This window comes from Amblyomma mixtum, chromosome 3 (genome assembly GCF_055824585.1).
Source record: "Amblyomma mixtum isolate Tamu chromosome 3, ASM5582458v1, whole genome shotgun sequence".
Lineage (NCBI taxonomy): Eukaryota > Metazoa > Arthropoda > Arachnida > Ixodida > Ixodidae > Amblyomma > Amblyomma mixtum.
This window is the reverse complement of record NC_143014.1, coordinates 143,254,408-143,274,290: the sequence shown is the minus strand read 5'-3', so window position 1 is coordinate 143,274,290 and position 19,883 is coordinate 143,254,408. Positions and strand designations below refer to the sequence as shown.

The 19,883-nt window shown below is 45.9% G+C and overlaps 1 protein-coding gene across 7 annotated transcripts in view; it reads left to right on the top strand.

Annotated features, from left to right (window-relative positions):
* The window catches only part of LOC149352211 (protein spitz-like), a 123,730-nt gene extending 113,437 nt beyond the window's left edge, over positions 1–10,293 (top strand). For all 7 annotated transcript variants that reach the window (XM_089581373.1, XM_089581369.1, XM_089581372.1 and 4 more), the window contains 2 exons: positions 3,796–3,904; positions 4,953–10,293. In XM_089581373.1, the coding sequence (XP_089437499.1) occupies positions 3,796–3,904; positions 4,953–5,012 (169 nt within the window). In that variant the 3' untranslated portion in view covers positions 5,013–10,293. The remainder of the gene's footprint in view (positions 1–3,795; positions 3,905–4,952) is intronic.
* Positions 10,294–19,883: the final 9,590 nt, after the last annotated feature.

The window sequence follows — 19,883 nt, the reverse complement described above, 5'->3', positions numbered from 1 at the left end:
TACCTAGTGCCGGTGATCTAATTAGGTGGCACTTCGCCCACATATCGCGGGTTCGGGCCAGTGCAAGCTGAGGGCACTGACAGCGTATGGTACACGCCTGCGCTCTCGCTCCGAAGGAAGAACGGGAAGAAGCGGGAAGAATGGAAGGGAGGGTGATTTACTGCGGTTCTCGGAAGAGCTTCCCTTGCAAGGGAACAACAAGCAGCGCGGCTGCCCGAATTCCGCTCGCGGACACCCCACGGGGGGTCTCTCTAACGAACGAAACGGCGGAAGCGGGCGCACATTCGGGTAGCCCAAGAAGCTCAATGCCCACAGCCTTAAATAATGAATATTGACAATGTGCTATGTTTCAAGAGAAAACTAATAACTGCAAGTACGGACTCTATGTCGCTGCATAGGGATAGTGTGCGTTTCATTTCCATAGCTTCTGCCTCATTGCCATAAGTTGTGTGCCATTTTGATGGGTTGTAGCAGTGGCATGAGTAACTGAAATCCTCTCCTTTTATTTTCTGTTGCTTTTGGGGATGTGTTAAAGCTTGTCAAATATTTTTGCTAATGCTTGCTTTAGTGTACACTACAAGTGCTGCAGGACTCATCTGCTGTTGTTATTCTAGGATTTTCTTCACTCTGCTTGATTTCTGACAGGTGAAAGGAACTTCATCAAGCAGTTTTAGTTGTGTAGTGAGGGCTCTTTTTTTGTCTATGCTGCCTATTCTGACCTGCAGTGCTTCTTGGCCTTAGGTTCCTTGTGGGAAAACAGATGACCAGGCGTGCTGGGTTAACTGAAAAGGCCTAGGTAGCTTTTGGGAGAATGTAGTCAGCTAGATGGCATAGTGTGGCAAACATTGCTGGGAACAGCAGGTAGTGATGCTTTCCCTCTTATCTGTTACATTTTCCACAAGAAATCCACAAAGTGCATAAGACACTTGTGTTACGAATGCTTCTGCACAGAAAGTAAATTTCAGGTCTAAGTAAACAGCTCTTCAGAACTGTCATGATGTATTGGAGCACTGTTGCAGGAAACCTGCCCTCCGGCTTGCTTTGGTATATACTTTCGCTCGAGATTACACTGTATGCTAGCTTTAACGGATAACATGGATTTGACTGCTGATGGTGTTAAAGGACAAGCCAACTTCGATACTTTTGTACATTTTTGCATTTTCTGCAACCTTATGACAGCGGAAATTATTTGCAGCTTAATTAACTCTTTCGCTACCGCGGAAAAATGCACGATTTGGAGCGTACTGAAAGAAAATTTTTTTTCTCAAGAACTAATACACCGAGCACATATTGCAATGCATGAAATTGTAGCTTATTAGTTACACTTCTGAATGAAACAAACACCAGAGTTGTGTGTGCAAAAGTAAATGAACATTTATTTGTGAAATTTGCTAAAAACAAAAAAAGTAAATAGCGAAAACAAAAATTACCGGCTGCACTAAGCCCGAACTTGATTAGAGGAAAACTGGAATATACAAACTGTTGCACATGTTTATAGCTGTCATTATTCACAGTTTCAGCTATGAGAAAAATTTACTGCACTTTCCATGGCTTGTCAAGTCAGGGGTCATGACTGTGGTGCCACTGTGAAGAGCAATCAGAGGTGAAGATGTGAAGTAGAGGTAGACTGACAAGTGCTTCACATAAGGTTTTATCTTTGTTCCTCCCTTGTTCTCTGATAGTCGAGCTTGTAGTTTCTTCTTTTTTTCATCCTTTTCGGTTGGTGTTGAATGGATTCTATGAGAGGATTGGGGGCGTGGACTTCTTTTCCCTCATCATACCTGAAGATTTCTTGAATGAGCTGCTCCCTGAAAGCCAGCTGATAAAATTTGGCATTTTAGACAAGCTCTAAAACATCAGGATCGATAAAATAAGTTTTATTGATGTGGTTCAAAAGCCAGGACACTTTTCAAGTGTTGCCAATAGAAGCTGCCGCCACTGAATCATCCGGGTCCGTTACGTGCAAAAAATCAAAAACAAAAAAAAGCGAAAAACCAATTTTGAGAAATGATTTTTGATGGCAGAGGGCCAGAATAGATTATTCTGGTATTTCAGTAGAGATACAGTCGTGGCAGGTCAACAATTCCAATGTATATGATGATTCCAATCAACACCAGAATCTCCAACAGATTCACGTCTTCCCATGAGCCGTCACGCCGAATTTGCTGAAAATCTTCATCCATGCATATTTATTAGTGTTCCCGCACACGATCTTCATCATTTCCGCCGTGAAGAGCATAAAAAAAAAGTCGAGAAGTCGAGTGAATCTCCGAGTGCCGCTCCGCATCGATGTGCCGATATGGACACCTAGCTGTCGTCTTGGTTGAAAAACGCGACGCGACCTTGAGCATTTGGCAAACTGTCTTCGCCATACGTTTTCAATACCCTGAAGCACAAAAATAAACCACTGTCATCAATTGCAAACCGTATGCACCGCAGAAAACACACAGCGAACGAAAACAGAACTTGCATGCAAGTACGCGCTGACGTTCCAGGCTCCCGAGGCGAAGTCTCGCTGCCGAAACCGAAATCCAACGTTTGTACATTGTTGCCCGACTAATAACCGCTGCTTTCGTCGCAAAAAACGAAACCGAAACCGGCCGACGTGCTCGGTGTCAGCTTTCGCTTCCAAGGAGCGCGCGGCGACGCGGACGCCATTTTCTCCGGCTGACGGTGCTGCGGCCGTTCAAAGTTTTATTTTTCACGGCGCCCTCTCATGTCAAAACACTGAAACCAAGGCTGCAATCGAAAGAGCAGTTGTTGAGCTCGCTAACTAGATGGCGGAGCACGTCCACAACGCTCCAAAATTAGCTTTTTTGCGCGGGCGATTTGAATCGATCATATGCGAACGATCGCCTATGGCGCGGTAGCGAAAGAGTTAAGGTGTGGTGAGATTTCGAAAATGGTTTCCAAAAGTTTGCAAGTTTGCTGTACAGCAGCTGTAATAAAAGCTGCAGCTATAAAATTAGCACGGAAACTTAAAGAAACATGCAGCTCACCTTAGATTAAATTTTGTCTAGTAATTTTTATTTTTGTAAATTTTTTCTACTAATGCTCCTTTTTCTTAAAATCTACGATCTGTAAAATGTTGAAATGATTAACAACTGTGAAAAATTTTGGTTGCTTATGCCTTACAGTTCCCAAGAAAAGGTACACAAACCTTCAAACGCCACTTAATGTCTGTGAAAACCGTTTTATTCATTTTATTCGGCAAACAAGGCCAAATTTCAAACCAAAACCAAAACTTTTCTGATAAAGCACTTCAGAGCAGTGAATTTTTGCAAGTATCCGAAACTAAGAGGCCACGTTAAGGCACACCCACTTTTCGGGTTGACCTGATGAAGGAAAAAAAAAATAATAATAATTTGTGAAGTAATGAATACCCAATTGTAATATATTTTCTAAAGAGGTAAGGAAATTCTTTACCAGATCAAGGAAATTCTTTATCACATTGCAAAATCTCAAAATGGAACTGCTTGACACAAGTCTCAGCCTACCTTAAGGTTTACATGGTAAATTAATTCGAGTTCAAACTTGCTTCATATTAGGGTCCATTGGGCTAAAGTGTCTCGCATTCCGAGCCCCATTTTGCAGCTAATATTGAACTGTCAGCTGACTGGTAGATGGTCATGTTTACCAAAAAGATTTTGTCTAATTGGTAATGTCATTTCTTGCCTCCTCACTCTTCTGCGTTTCATTTCTAGTGTCAGTTCATATGCTGGCCTGTGTGTTGCTCTCTGCATGCTTTTGATGTAGGCGTTCAGTGCTGACCTGCAATTAATCTTTTTCCTGCAGGCGTAGGAAAGACAAGACCTACTTCGATGTTCCAGAGGAGCCGAAGCTCTTTTTCTGTGACAGGAAGAAGACACCTAATCAACTGCCGCATCCCGTCCTTAGGCAGAGTGTGAGTCTGAGTTGCACATTTATGCAGAGCTAGCAGCATGCACTAGATACTTTGAATAAGCTCATGCATCTGGGAATGCTTGGGTAACAAACTTAGCAGCTGTGCTTTTGTATTAGCTGCTTTTCAGCTTCATATCATTTCATGTAAATTAGCAGGGCATGAAAATAATTTTCTGAAGCTGATGAAATGCTCTTTCAGCATAGTTAAATGAGAAGTATAAAACCAGGGGTAAACGTTCACCTCTCATGCAGGTGTTTGCTTCTTTGTACATCATCCTTCTTTGAAGCGTTTTACCTGACTTTTCTCGTGAATGAGCCAGACTGCAGTACTGAAAGTGTCCTAACTAGAGCCATGCTTGTGAGCAGTAATCTTCTAAAAAGCACTTAAAAGGATCCTGCCATGCCTTTGGTACTTCATGAAGATATGCTTAAAACAAGTTTGTCACTTGCTCATTGCTGTGGTTGGCATTGAATTTTTTTATTCTGTAGTTTGCCACTGGGGGATGGGGGGTGGAGAGGCTTCTGCACATGCCATTTAGCCCTGAGTTTAGCGATTGCCATTAGTTTGATCAGGCACCGTCTTTAGGATAGGCGTACTTCCATTGTTATACAAGTGTGACTATCACACAGTACAAATCTGTGAAGGAAAGAAAATGATGTTGTGTTGAAGGGGCCTTGAAGCATCCCTCTAGTATGGCTAGGTAACATTCACCGGATAGGGTATGTTACCATGAACTGCCAAGCTACAAATTCCTGTGGCGCTTGCACACAGTGCATGGTAAGCTCTCCTTAGTTCCTCACAGTAGGCTTTTTCGCCTCTCTCGTGCAGTCACTTTGCTGCCATATTGACTGCATGACTGCATTTTAGGAGTTGGAGGTCAAATTTAGACCATGAGTTAGGCAGGCTATTTTTGCAAAATCAAAATTTTTGCATTTTTTGCTAATTTCAAGACCCACGTCTCCCCTTAACCTTAGGAGCTCTGTCGAGAAGCGGGTGGCTTGTGACAGAGTGTACCATTTCTGAAACACCGCCTTGTGTGCACTTGCAGGACCTCGAGCGAGGCAGAGGGGTTCACATGTGTGACAACAGCCGGCGTGCCAGCAGCTAGGAATGCACTCATGTCCACCCTGCTCGCTGCATGCTACTGCTGCCCATGTCTGCAGCCAGCACCGCAGTGTTTGTCACACTCTGCCAGTCTTCCGTCCTGTTCCCAAAGGGGCGGGATGGCATATGCTGGACCCTCCCCCTGCCTAACAACCCCCCCTCTTCCCCCGTCTTGGAGACAAGGACATTGCTTCTCTGCTACCCTTATTTAAGCTTGTGAAGACAAGACTCATCTGGACTGTGCTGGCTACTCCAGAAAGGTCATCTGGGCTATGCCGGCTACTGTGGCAGTGGAAAGAGCGAAAGCATGGTGTGTTGTTTTGTGGGGCTTTGTGGTTTTGTGTGGAACTGAGGGAACTCCCCAATGCCTTTTGTCCACAGGCCTGTTTTAATTAATCCCCATTGTTGTAAAGTGTGACTGTTGCTGCGGTGCGTTTGGCAGCCTTGCCTCCTTCCCTTCCCTCCTCACACCTGCTATCCTGCCTGCTTTCCTGCTCGCTGCATCCAGACGGCCTGAACTGTCGTCACAAAGTGCTTGTTGTAGGTTTCCAAAGACACTGCTGTTTATTCTTGTTCCATTATTATGTATACATGGCATTTTGATAACATTCCCGGGGCTGCCACTGCTGCGGAGAAGCACCAGCTTCAATGGGCTTGACCGGGCGTGAAACACGCTGGACTGTTGTTTTTTTTTTCCTTTGGCCTATTTGTTTTCTCCTGTGGGTTTACCTCTATAACTGCCATTCTCCCCGATGGACACAAGAGTGTCGTCCCTCCCAGTGTCCCACTCCTTGTTTCTTTACCCTGTTTTGTTCTTTCTCTTAGCAGAAGAGAACCTTGTTGTGTTTTTTGCCACTCCCTCATGCTGCATGGGATTGTGAGCCCCGAGGACAGCATCACTGTGATGCCTGTCTTCCCTAGGGCACTTGTGTTTGTTGCCACCGTGTTGATAATGGTGTGGCATTGTGGATTCCACTCGGGAACTTTTCTGGCAAATGTCATGTTGATGGTGTGTGCATGTGTGTGTGTAGATAGTGTATATAATAATGTGCAACTCTTATCGGAAAAAGAAAAGGCAAAAAAAAAGTGCTATGTTTCCTCGTTGGCTCGTCGTCTGTTGTATGGCCAGTTTTTTTTTTTTTCTTCCCCGAATCTCGTCACTGCAGTGAGCCAGCTTCTTTGAGAATGGAGGGCTCTAGATCAGAATGCATTGAAGAATAACTGCATGTGCTAGTGCATGGCAAGTTTTATTTCACAGCTGTAAGCTGTAAACAGGTCTTATGCCTTGCCTTTTACGGATCTTGCGGGTCTTGCACCTCTTAACACTGCCCAGTGCACTGAGTGCGAGCAGTGATTTACGAGGCTTGTTTTTGAAAACCAACTTTTATATTAAGGCTAGGTTACAGGCATTGGTTGCTGTGCTTCCGGCACACTGAAAGATGTAATGTTCATCCTAAGGGAGTAAATGTGCTTTGTGTACCATAGTATGTTCTGGAAGCCTTTTATGCTGAGTGCACAAAAATATTTCTCACTTGTTAGTCAGCAAGTTGGCTATTTTGGCAATGTTGCACTTCACGTGCAGCTGAAGTTAAGGTTAATGACATTATATTTGAAGCAAGTTTTTGAAGCCGTGAGGAAGGAGCAGCTGATTTAAGGTGGTTAGATTTCCTGCCACCACTCTGATCCACTGCACAGAATGTAGTTGGTTGACAAGCAGTGCTGCCCTTCTGTAACTAAGCAGTTCACATACTTGGCTGACCTACATCCCACACGCATTCCTGATGAGTGTACTGGGCAGTAGCTATACTGATGCTTTTTGGTTTCTGCTGTTGATCCGTGTGTGGGCCCTCGTGACTTTTAGTCGCGTCTCCTGGCTAGTCTCCTGGCTAGTAAGCGAGAGAAAGCATGACAGAATGTGTCATGCGTTAGGGAAGGAACAGTAATTTGTGCCTTTGGGTGAGTTTTAACCAGCTTGTGAAATTTTACTGTTTTAAAGCAATGCAGTCTCTTTTACAATGCCCCAAATCTGACGACATGCCGCTAAGCTTAGTGGTGGTGGTAAAAACATTTATTAAGGGTTAGTTTTAGCTATCCATGATGAGTGGAGTCCTGCTCAGTAGCCAGAGGGGCACAGTGAGTGAGCATGTGTAACGAGACTAGAATTTCCACTAGGACACATGGCCACATTTCATCACCTAATGCTGCACATTATCACCGAACACTTAGTTAATTGTATTTTCCACAACTCTGGAACTGACTTCATTAGCCTGTGAGCTGATTTGTGACCAGTCCTTTGTCTTTAGTGTTGTTTAGAAATGAAATTATCAGCTAACATCAGCCCAGCCTTGTGACTGATGGTACTTAACTTTGGGATGTCAGCAAAATCAGCTATCAGTTAGGACGTTTTGGTGCCCAGAGTCTCTTCAGTGTCTTGTAGCCCTGTTAGACGCTTGTGGTCTCTCAGCACTGCACCTCCCACTTTTTCAGCGGCCTCTTGTTTCCTGTTGAGGTGTGAGAACTGTACAGCCTTATGAGTGTGACCAATTGCTATATTATGGTTATGACTATTTGTGCATTCTAAGGGCAGATGCACCATTAAGAGCGAATCTCTACTGCCTGTTCTTCCAGTTCCTATTGTGGTTAGGCCCTTATTTTTTTCCATTTGTATTTAAGTGGTTTACCACAGCTTGTTGACGAAGCCACGAGGCAAACATAAAAGTGCTTTCTTCTTTTTCTTTTTTCTTGCTTTGTTAACATGTAGAACATTTTGATAAACCAGATTGGATATGTTGATGCATTTTGGAAATTTCCAAATGTGGATGCTTGAATGTTAAAAGTGCTGCATTTATTGGAGGTTCTGAATCTCGGCCACTCACTTGGCCTCTTTTTTTTTGTTTTTTGCTGCCCAAGCACGTGGGAGCTGTTGTGTTAGTTTCTCTTATGTATTTGCATGTGGCTGTCGCCTGCTGAGACACTGTTGCAAATTTGAGGCTGACTTTCTTTGACAAAAAGAAAAAAGCTTTAACTCGGCTGAAGGGACAGTCACTTAATGCTGTGGCGTTTGTGGCAACAATTTCTTGAGGCTACTTCACCCAGCAGTCTACACCTTGCTGTTTTGAAAACAGTGAACACTGTGGCTTGTAATTCTCCTGTGCAAATTTGTTTTTCTGGTTTATATAAAGGTGTATGTCAGTGTTCAGCACTCCTTCAGGTGGTTTCCAAGGTTACAAAACTAATGAACTGTGAAAGCACTTGTGGTGGTGCTAGGTGTCTTATACCACAAATTTTATTAACTGTAGAAGGAATGTTTTCTTGGTATGGGACAAATGGCTGTCTTTGCACAGCTCTAGAGACGCGCAAATGAGTGAGTTGCACATAAAGTGTACTTAGTTGATGTGATGAAATGGAATTGTTGCAAAAGCCTTTCTTGAAGGGTGGTTAGGTTTGTTGCTGTTGTGCTGCCCGATTCTGCTGTGTTCAAGCAGTGATTGGCAATTACTTTTGTCTAGTACAGTGCAGGTTATGCAGAAAAAATTGTTGTGATAGGAAACTCACTTGAAACTGTTTCTCACCAGTCGGGTATAGCAGTTCACAACAGTGTGTAGCTCTAGCATTGTGTATCTCAAAGCAGTTACTGGTAGACACTTACCTCGCACACAGTAGTTTTGAAAATTGCCTGAGCTTCGCTGATGTTTGATAGCAGAATGTAACTTCTGCGACATTAAGCATGAGCATGCTTTACTCTTACCTTGCAACAGCGGGCAAAGTCAACCACTTCGAGCGATCCCACGGTTCGCCACTGTTGGTCGCATTGCACCGCAGAGTAAGGCAGTCACATAAATTTTTTGGCTTGGGAAACTGCTTGCACTGGTAACTTGCAATAAGGAAACAAAAAGCACAACACCATCTGCCTCCCCTATTGAGATCCCTGATTGGCAGGCATACAAGTACACAGCTGTATCTAGTCCTCTCTATTTATTAATGGTCTGCTTCAAAAATGCCCTGCATGTTGGTATCAGGTAGCCGGATGGTTGGTGTGGTTTTTGTCTTTTTCCTTCTCTCTTGTTGCTGCAGTACTGCTGTTCTTTCTGTTCACTTGACCGACAGCAGCATATTGAAAACTGCCGCCAACTATAGCTGAAAACTTCTTCTGTAATTGGCGATGTGAAAGACTCGGTTGATGTGAAGGGTCAGGAAGTGCCCTCTTTTATTTGGTGACTGTTCAAAAATGGAAATAGTATTTTTTTTTTCTTACACAATTGTTATAACTTGGGTTATTTTATGGCGTTTGTTTATTGGTGTAGCTGCGGTCACGTGAACGTTACTTTTGTGGACAGCTTTCCTTTAACTGCAATTGGCTTTTGTCATGATGTATGAGTATGCATTGCTGAAAAACCGATCTTATGATCAGTTTCAGTGCTGCCTGTTTCTTACTGATGTAGACGGACTAGCATGACATTTACCTGATCTCTTCAAGTCAAGAGCTTTAGTTGGCTTCTGTGCACTTTGCTTCTGATGCACATGTGACTGTTGTGCCAGAAGAGAAAGTGTGCTTAAACAGTTCCCAAATCGCTTGTGCAGGTGGATTGTTAACTGCTTGCCTTCCATGGTTTTTTTTTTCTTGCTTGCAGTATGGGGGCTGGACAGAGCATTATGTTGTCATTAATAATTGTCGGAGCAACCTTATTTCGTTGCTTTGGCGTTTGCTATGCTTTGTGCTGTGTGGGCAAGCCTTTTCGTTGACCCGTTGATGAGACAAATGAGAGATGTCTGCTGCTCTTTTGCAGTGTTTTTCAGTAATGTGTTCTTCTGTAGAAGCTGCTGCCAAAGCCTGTTGCAGTCATGAAAATTGGTCATTTCCAAAGGTTGTTAGCACTCATATTCTTATTTTTTGTTTTCTGAGTTTTGACCTATTCCTGAAAATATTGGTATGGTCTGTGTTAGTAGCAATATCACTGTGAAATTTCTGCAGTTTGTGCACCACCAAATAGGTCTCATAGTTGCACAGTTTTTAGGAACACAGCAGTTTGCTTGAGCAGTGCACACCACTCGTTTGTCTTGTCAAGGTCTTTTCTCCCTGCCACACTCTCTGTAATTGCCTCATATCGAGGGTTCAAGACCAAAGCTGATATCGCGTCATCTAGGTGCATCGCGTCTCGTTTATTTATGAGGAAAGAGAATACGAAACAAAATACTTGTGGAAGAGTAATGTAATGTAGATTTGTTGCATCGGGCACCCTGTGGTCCGAGGTCACAGAGAAAAATAAAGTCACTTGTAACAAACATTGTTTGCTCTCATATCTGGTGCTCTGCCGCCACAGTGGCTCAGTGGCTATGGTGCTCGGCTGCTGCCCCGAAAGACGCTGGTTCGATCCCGGCCGCGGCGGCTAGAATTTCTTTGGAGGAGAAATTCTAGAGGCCCGTGTACTGTGCGATGTCAGTGCACGTTAAAGAACCCCAGGTGGTCGAAATTTCCGGAGCCCTCCACTACGGCGTCTCTCATAGCCTGAGTCGCTTTGGGACGTTAAACCCCATAAACCAACCAACCAACCATATCTGGTGCTCTCTGACTGGCTTTGAATTGTTTTCGTGTGTTCTTCCAGCTCCAGCAAATGTGCTGCCACAAGAGGAACATGCATGTAGGGATGTTTATTGAGACTTAGTTAATTATAGTAAAACATAATAGAGTAATGCCACGCTGCATATTGTATGAACAATACGAGACTGCTAGGGTTGTCAAATGTCCTAGACGCTAAGCAGTCCCAGCTTGTCCCGGGTTGAGATTTGGTGGTGATCGTGAGCAGAGAGGCCGCACTGCATGCACATGCAGCACTAAACATCAGCCTCTCTTTGCAGTGATGACTGATTCGGGTTGCAACGGATTTAAGCCACTTTTGTACACGAGCTGTGTATTGTGATGAAATGCCAGTTGCTGAACCAATGTAAGACTAACCATAACACTAAGTAAATTGCTTCAGATTGTAGTAATAAAAGGTTTAATTTATATGGCTGCAGGCTTGCGCCTTCGCTAAAGCAGAGTACAGTGCCCAGGGACATTTTATCCGAGGCTCTGTGGCATACCCGTCATGCACCTTGTAACTGCTACATCGACCTCATTTGTACTAGTTAAGCATTCATTGTAAGTGGTCACAACTGGAGTCTCTGCATGTGTACCTTGCCATTCATTTCAGTTGTGCAAGATGGCTACCCCGGTTCTCTGCCATGCATTTAAACAATATGTGAAGGTGCTATATTAGCGATTTTCACCACCTAGGGGAGGCGCTTCAGTTGATCCAATATGGCAGCATGTATGCCTGCGGAATTGCGTGCTGTATAATTTTGCGATGAACTCCTCATACTTTTCTCTGGAGGCAGCAACGCGTGAGCCATATCGTCTATCTTTTAGAGTGTGTAAAGGAATAAACGTGAAGCCATGCCTTGACCGGCAGCGTCGATGTGTGCAGTTTAAAGAACGTTTTTGCAGCATAAGAGACGCACATTCGCTTAACACGTTTTAAAACGCTGGTGTCAAGGAACTCCAGAAAAGGTTGCCAATACAATGGTACAGGAAACAAACACTCTGTAAGTACCCGAGTCGTCTGCCTTCTGGAGGGGCTATACAGGTAGTCTAAAGAAAAGCGCACAGTGAGGAAATTGAGTGTCTGCAACTTCAGAGCTACGGCGACGACTGTCCAATCTTTAGGTTTCGAGGGTACTTATGTGTGGTACTTAGTGGACGATAACAGCTGGGCAGCTAAGGTATGTAATTATTTATACAGAAAGAGCGTTGACTCACGTGGCAGAAATGGACTAGGAAACTAACCAGTAAGTACGCAGGAAACAATGACGGAGAAAAAAAAAGCTTTAAGCGACAGGTAAAAAATGTAGAAGGTAAAAATTGGATTAGTTCAATGGAAAAGAAGCACAGTGTAGAACTACGAGGGGGTACCCAAAAGAAACCGGACTTATTCTTGTTTGAACTTATTTGTTCACATTTTAAGCACAGACCTTCAATCTCCTTCAAAGTATTCCCCACTTGCAATGATACGCTTGTCGAATCTTTCATTCCATTTTTCAAAACATTGTTTAAATTCATCTTTTGTGATGCTTGACAGTGCCTCCGTCGTTTTTTTCTTCACCTCAGCAACATCAGCGAAACGCTTTCTATTCACCTATTTTTTCATTCTAGGAAACAAAGAAAGTAGCACGGGGCAAGGTCGGCAGAGTATGAGGGTTGAGGAATAGGGATCATGCCATTTTTGGTCCAAAATTGTCGTAGAGACAGGGCTGTGTGAGCAGGGGCATTGCCATGATGGAAAAACCAGTCACCCGACCGCCACAAATCTGGCCGGTTCCACCGCACACTGTTGCCCAATCTTTTCAAAACATCGAAGTAGAAAGCCTGGCTAACTGTCTGACCCTGCGGAACAAATTCTCAATGGACGACTCCTCTCACGTCGAAAAAAGAAATCAGCATTGTTTTGAGGTTTGGTTTCACCTGACGAGCTTTCTTGAGGCGAGGTGAATTTGAAGTTTTCCATTGGCATGATTGTTGCTTTGATTCAGGATTCAATTCAGGAACACTTGAGTTGTCCCCATAGCATCGTCCTTGTACGTCTTTCTTAATATTTCAAGAGTTTCCATTCAACTTTTTCCGAGCAAAAATCAGAATTTCACAGGCGCACGCTGTTCACGAAAATCAGCCATTGCAAAAACGACATTCACACAAAACAGTCGTCACTCTAAAACTCTGCCTAAACTAGTCTGACCTCCTTCAACGACAGCAGTCGGTTTACTGACTCTGAAATGTTCGTTCTATGCGCTCCTAGTGGAAAAACGCGGTACCACAGAAGCTTTGGCGACCAAAAAATTTAGTCCGGTTTCTTTTGGGTACCCCCTCGTATGTCACGCATTGCTGTACGAGTTATGTAAATGGAGGCAGCAAAATGTTTCTTAGCAGTGGAGTAACTTTTGGTCATACTTTTCATGTGTTGATACAATCCTGTCATCTTTACTCTTTAATCATTAGCAGCGAATGACCATATTATACCAGCCGAAAATTCCTACAAAATGCTCATCATGAAATGTGGATAAAATGATGACATTTATAGGAATCAGCAGCGCTGTATATCTAGGATATGCATATGCTGGCATGTATATCATAGATGCTCCTGCTCGTTTTCTTGTGATTCTTTGATGCTGGGAACGGAGAACCCCAGATTTTACTCGGCACTCGCTTCTCTCTGAGGTTTTCAGATGTGTTTTAAAGGCTTGAGGCCATTCCGCTGGCAGCAAAGCTGTTCTAACTTGGAAGGCGCGCGGGTATGCTCGTCAAAATTACTGATACTGCGCCTGACTGAGAGAGGCGCCTGCTACGCTGTTTCTTGTCCATGGTAGTGTGCAGGTTCCCTGAGAGTATACCGGGTGTTTCAGTGCACACTTTCAAAAATACTTAAAAACAGACTTTTCGAGAAAAAAGAAAACCTCTATAGAAGGAAACTCCCAACTGCGGCGGACGTCAGTGATTGTAAAAAAACGCGCTATTTAGCTAGATAATTAACTACAATTAACTAATTAACTTTCAGTTAACGAAGTTTTATAATTATTGCCAATGAAGAGTTTGTAGCCTCGGAGAAGACGATGCCGTATCAGTTTTTAAAGCGAAGAAAAAGTCATTTTCTTAAGCCCTGTAGCGCGAGAAAATCTCGTCGGAACGTTCATTTGGGGTTTGTTCATGACGTCGGCACCCCGAATCACTGCAGCAAGCTGCGATGTCAGGTCCAGAGACGAGAGCACGACCTCCCAGTCTCCCAACTTGATAACGTGGGCTGTCCCTGCGGGGCAGGATCAGCAGGGCAGCCGAAAAGGATGTGGGAGAGTGTGGCGTGAGGGTTGTGCCGCACAGGGAGCATGCAGGGGAGCAGGGTTGCCAGATTGGGCTATTAATAGCCAAATTGGGCTACTTTTTGTCCGAGTTGGCGTCAGAAATTTCGTTTTGGCTATGTGGCTACTTTTGGGCTATATCTTTTTCATGCGTGAAAAAAAAAGTTAAAGTAGTTATAATGTGCTCTGTTACAATTATACAGTGACAGAAATAAAAGGCATGCTGGAATCAAAATGCAGCCTATAGCAGGTTAAAGAAATTGAGCGCGTCTGCTACAAAATGACAATTTGTAAACGCTGTGTTCGAGAAAACTTATGTGTTTCAGGTGGTCAAGGATCATGGCCTTTCGATTTCTTTTATAAAGAGTGGACACTACGTGAAAATTGCCCCCCGGAAACATTTCACGGCCTATGCAGATTCCACTTAATCCGCGAACTAACGCCACCCGCGCTCGCTCGCCACTGAACATAGACTGCTGCCATCTGCACACGAGAGCGTTCTCCCATTGACGGTGCACCACGGGTGACCATGGTACCAGAATAGAGGGAAAATACTAAGAGAACTTAAGTCTCCCAACGTGGTGCGAATGCGTAAGCATTAAATGCTACTATTTCGCTCCTGTTGACTGGTTTCGTGATCCTCACATGTTAACCGTTAACCGTAGACGTGGCCTAGTGGTTTGGGCGTCCGCTTCGGCTGCGGTAGGTGGCTGGTTGGAAACCCACCGCCAGGCATGTCCTTTTCTTGTATTGTTTATTCTGGTTCTGCGGACACACTCTGCTCAAGATACGCATGAGGCAAGTAATGCTTAGGCCTTAATAACTCTTTTTTCTGTTCCCTCCTATTTCTCGTGGTGGACACAGCAAGCGCGCCACTCGCAAGAGCCTACGCTTTTTCTGCAGCCTCAAGCGGCACACGTGCAGCCCTCGAGGTTCATTGCGATCGACGCGAGAGCGCCGTGTCCGTTCCACTCAAGCGGAGCCATGGAGCCATCCTTCGGCACGGCGCGGAACCCACTGTAACTAACGAAGGCGGCGGAAGTTAGTGGCATGACATGGCATTAGATCCGTCGCTATGAGAACTTTCAGAATGGGCAAGTGGGCGATGTAAATCCGGAACTACAAAAAGAAATGAAAAAAGGAGCCGGAATGGGTAACATGTTTTTCTCATTATTCTGAATGTGCTGTTAGACTGAAGATAAAATCGACATAGATTATCATCTAATGACATATATCCTTGATTTATTCTGAGCTCATGCATATCGTAGTAGCTTCAAGAAGGCGCATGGTAGATGCTTTGAGGTTACGCTCTCAGTGAGACCCTTTCTCTTAAAGCATAAAATTGAAATGTGAGGCTGCGTAAGTGCACACTAAGTTATTTTCACTGTCGATGCGTCTAATCTGCTCGCGAACATTTAAAAGGTGAAATATTCCTAAACTAGAGCTGCGATTCCGTTATATAGCGCCGCCGTTCTTTTCCGCGTGCAGAAAGGTTGTCGTCACCCGCCTCAGGTGATATGGCCTACTGCCGCGCCTGCAAAGTGGAACTGCGGCCCCATCTTTAGGACCTGGTTAGCGCACCAGGTTAGCCGCACTGGTTAGCGTGCATGACGGGTGCGAAACGTAACGACGGAAAGAACACGCCGTGCGCACCCCCTCAAACATCATGTGCGGGAAAGAAATCTAATATGTAAATATTCCTGCCGAAAATTAATTTAATATGCTTAAGCAATGTCGTCACAAAAACCAATATTTTTGGCTACTTTTGGGCTACAAAAAAATTTCGCTTTTGGCTACGTTTGGGCTACTACGGAGGCCAATTTGGCTACCTGAGGTCGCAGCCATCTGGCAACCCTGCAGGGGAGGTGCCACAGTAGTGAGATAGCAGCTGAGGGGATGAGAAAGAGCGGGTCTGGAGGCGTCTCCAGAGGATCTGTTGGGAGTGGGTAAGGGAGGGGTGCGGAGGAGGGTAAGTCCGACGGTCCAAGTGGGGAATTTACGTGAGCTCTGCAAAGGTGTGCGCCCGTTCTCTCGAGAAGCCTGGACCGAGGCCGTCCTGTGCCCGGCAAATCAAACCTCGGGCCAATTTATCGGCAGCCTCGTTTCCTGGATTCCCAGAGTGAGCTGGCACCCACTGGAGCTCTACCCTGCGTGGTAAGTTTTTGGTGGGGGTGTTCAACAACTCCCAAGCAGAGGCGTGAATCCTGCCTCTCGCGAAGTTGAACAGAGCTGTTTTGGAGTCGCTACAGATGTAGTTTGCATTGGAATGTACAAGGGCTAAGGCGATGGCGATTTTCTCTGCCTCCTCAGGCGTAGAGCCCGAGGGAAGGCGGTGTGTGAGGGGCTGTGCTAGGGCTGGATGGTAACTAACTGCTACAGCTTCACGCGTTGTGCACGCGCCGTCTACCCAAATGGCGTCCTGGGCTTGTCCGTAATACTTGTGAAGGGCCTTAGCGCGAGCAGTGCGGCGAGGGATGTGGTACTGGGGATGAACGTCCCGAGGCAGGGGTTTAACAACGAGGGGGGTATGAATGTTTCGAGGAATGGCTATAAGGGATGACTGATTAACGGGAATGTTGATGCGAAGGGAAGCGAGGATATGCCTGCCAGTTGCGCTCGCGGCAAGTCTTAGATACTGCGTCTGAAGGTGCGCGTCTACTAGTTCCTGAAAGGTGTTATGCATGTTATGCAGGTGTTCAAGGAGTTTGGCTGTGCTAGTGCTGCGAGGTAGGTTTAAGGCTGCCTTGGTTGCTAGACGAATCATGGCGTTCACTCGCTCTGTTTACATGCGGTGCAGCTTAAGATATGGGTTGGCGTATCAAATGCGCCACCCCAATCGAAAATAGCGCATGAGGAGCGTCGGAAGTCTAGTGTAAACGCAACGACCGCTAGAGACGTGTTGCATTGACTGCGGTGGCCAATTTGAAATTGATGTGCTATTTTCAAGACTACACTATAAAGAACCTCCAAAGGGAAGCGGATACCGTGACAAGGTACGCGAGGAAAAGTGGCCTCGCCCCGTAGAAGTCGAAACTCCTAAACCATAGAACAGTAGAGAACCGCTAGCTTAGGACGTGACCGTCCGAGTAAACGGGAGAGAAAGCCAGAAGCCGTCCGAAATCCAGGTGCTGGGCCAGTACACCCCCCAGGGGAGAGGAAACAACACCACAATAAAGAAACTATCCAAAATGACGGATCAAATACAGTCTAGCCCGTTTATAACGAAGCCACTTATAGCGAAATAGCGGTTATAACGAAGGGATTTCAATTTCCCATTCCCATTTTTGCATTTTCAATACATTTTGGGTCCGGTTTTAACGAAGTAAATAAGAGCGCGTCAGCGGATATAACGAAGAGATTTAATACCAACCGAAAAATAATCTGCCAATCAACACATTTTTGCGTCCTTGAGGCGATTTTTTCCGCGAAAATAAGAGCAAAATTCGGCTGACGGCGTCCTTTCGTGGCGTCGTCTGCTCTCCTGCGGAGCGATAGGTTGCTTCACTACATCGCATGGCACGCCGGTCTCGTGTTGCGCCGTCCTTGAACGGCGTCACGGCGTAGAGCGGTAGAGCACGCAGCGCAGGGGAAAAACGAAAAAAGGACAGAGACGATTTTTTTTTTCGATGACGTCGCAGAGAGCGGCCGTCTTGGCCAATCGCGGTTCTCTATTTATCCCAGGTATGCCGGTATGCCGATTTTTGCCGATGTTTGCATTTTATTTTGTAGTCCACATATTACGAAATAGCGGATATAGCGAAGTGATTTCCGATTCCCGCCGACTTCGTTATAACCGGGCTAGACTGTACTAAGAACGATCTGCAGGATCTAAAACAAACACCGCGACATGCGTGATAAGGAGGCGATCAGGCTGACCCAGGCTTTCGTCCTCTCGAGACACACGTACGGTACGCCAATCCTCAAATGGACAATGGACTCAATGGGGCAATGGAATAGAAAGAGACAGGACGAGCGCTCGGGAACTCGACCCGTGCTGACGTGTCGACGCGGCGCTCCTCTCTCTGCCAGCGAGGCGAGGCCTTGTGGGGACATTTTCCCTCTAGCTCGTCCCGCCCGGCCTCGGAGCTTCTCCTGTGCCCTAGCGTGGACGAACATTCGCTCGTAACCTTGCTAGTGAGTCGGACGACCTCGATTCTGTCGCGTATTTTGTTGCTAGCTGGCGTTAATGTTGTAGCAAAATTCTGAGGGCACTTAAGTCTGCTTACGTGGAGGAATGCGAAATCATGTGTTTTGAAGACAGGAAAGGTTTTGGAGGAAAGGAAAGGATACAGTAACTCCCAAATCTCGGCATCTCGGTGGGCACCTCAACCGCACCTTAAGTGAAAATGTAGTCTCAGACAGCATGAAAGAGAAGATTAGTCCGAACTCTTGTGGCAAGCTAGCCTCAAACTTGACTATAACATGTAAGCTATATGCAAAGAGAAATTATGGCACCATCCGGAATGCTCTATGACAAACGGTTACTCAAAATTTTGGTGAATGTTTTCGAGAATACTGTCACCACATTGAGGTCAACCAGAGATGACATCGCTTGGATTTCTTCTGCACCGGCGATATCTGTCTCTCATACCCCCGTCGTCACTTCGGCGGACGTGGTTTTGCGCTGCGCGCCTCTTTCCATTATTCTTCCTCTCTCCTGACTCAGCTGTGGTGTGACTTCATCACTGTCTAAATTTTGCGTCTTTTGCACGTCATCTCGCACGCCGGCGGCCCGGGTTCGATTCCCACCTAGACCCCAATTTTCTTACCTTTATTTTTAGTTTAATGACTCATGACGTCAGATGACCGATGACGTCACAGGCGACCAACTTCTGTCGACACATTTTGCGGACTATTCCGGCGTCAACATAGCCATTGTTGAGGATGAAGGTTCGGGGTCGTGGCTCGACGGAACCACGGTCAAGACGACGCCCGTTCCCACCACCAGGACAGGAGTGCCGCTGGGCGAAGGGGTTAAGAGGTGGCGAAAGAAGACTGAATTTTTTTGCCTATTTACAAGGAGCAGCGAAAAACACGCTACGTGCCAAGATGAAACACAGCAGGGAATGACACGAACAAAGCAGATGGAAGCCCTTAAATAGAGTCGGCACAGACTCCCGCCCCTTTTCGTCCAATCAGGAGCGTCTTGGTGGCTGATTGGCCTGGCAGGCTTGGACGCCATCCTTGGGAGCGTCCCGGTAGCTGACCGGCCCGAACGCGCAACACGCTCCACGATGACGACGCGCAGGCTCGGAGAGACGCAGGCCTGGACGCCACCCCAGGGAACGTCCCAGTGTTGGAAATCTCGCATTCACGACTTGAGGCAAACGTCGTCGAGTCGATAGGGATTTCTCGGAACCATCCAGGAGAAACGTGGGTGCTGGCTGCTTCCTGTTGGCGCCGTTCTTAACACCATCTAATGCTTTCATATTAATAAATGCCATGTTTGAGTCACCGAGAGCGTCGTTCCTTGTTTCCATGAGAGCAAGGCCAGCCGTGGTCGGCGTGCTCTCGGTAGCGCTCGCGATCACGGGGTGGGGTCGGCGCTTTTGAACTGTGTCAGCCGCGGTTAAGCGGGTTAAACGTATTATCCCCCCTATTTCAACCCCACAAGTTATACGTAAGAAGCTGTGATAACCGTCGCCATAACCACTGTAGCGAACCACGACGGCCGCGCCTGATACCGCCTAGGCAGATCACTGACGAAGCGCCGACGAAGACGAAGCGCCGATGAAAGACGAAGTGCCGCCTCGCTGCACGGGATCGGTTCGAGTGGACTGGCCGTCTTCTGCGCTGTTCTGGCCGTTATGCTCGCCGTTTTGTGCCGCCCGCCGTGAACTCCGTCCCTGTTCTACTTGTGCAGAAACCCCCTTTCACCACAAACATTAGTGCTGAAGTTAGTAAATTGACAGAAAACCTACAAGTATGGAGCTTTCAGACCTGCTAAAAGTTATAGACAGTTTACAGCGCGCAGTCCTTCCTTTTGAGACCA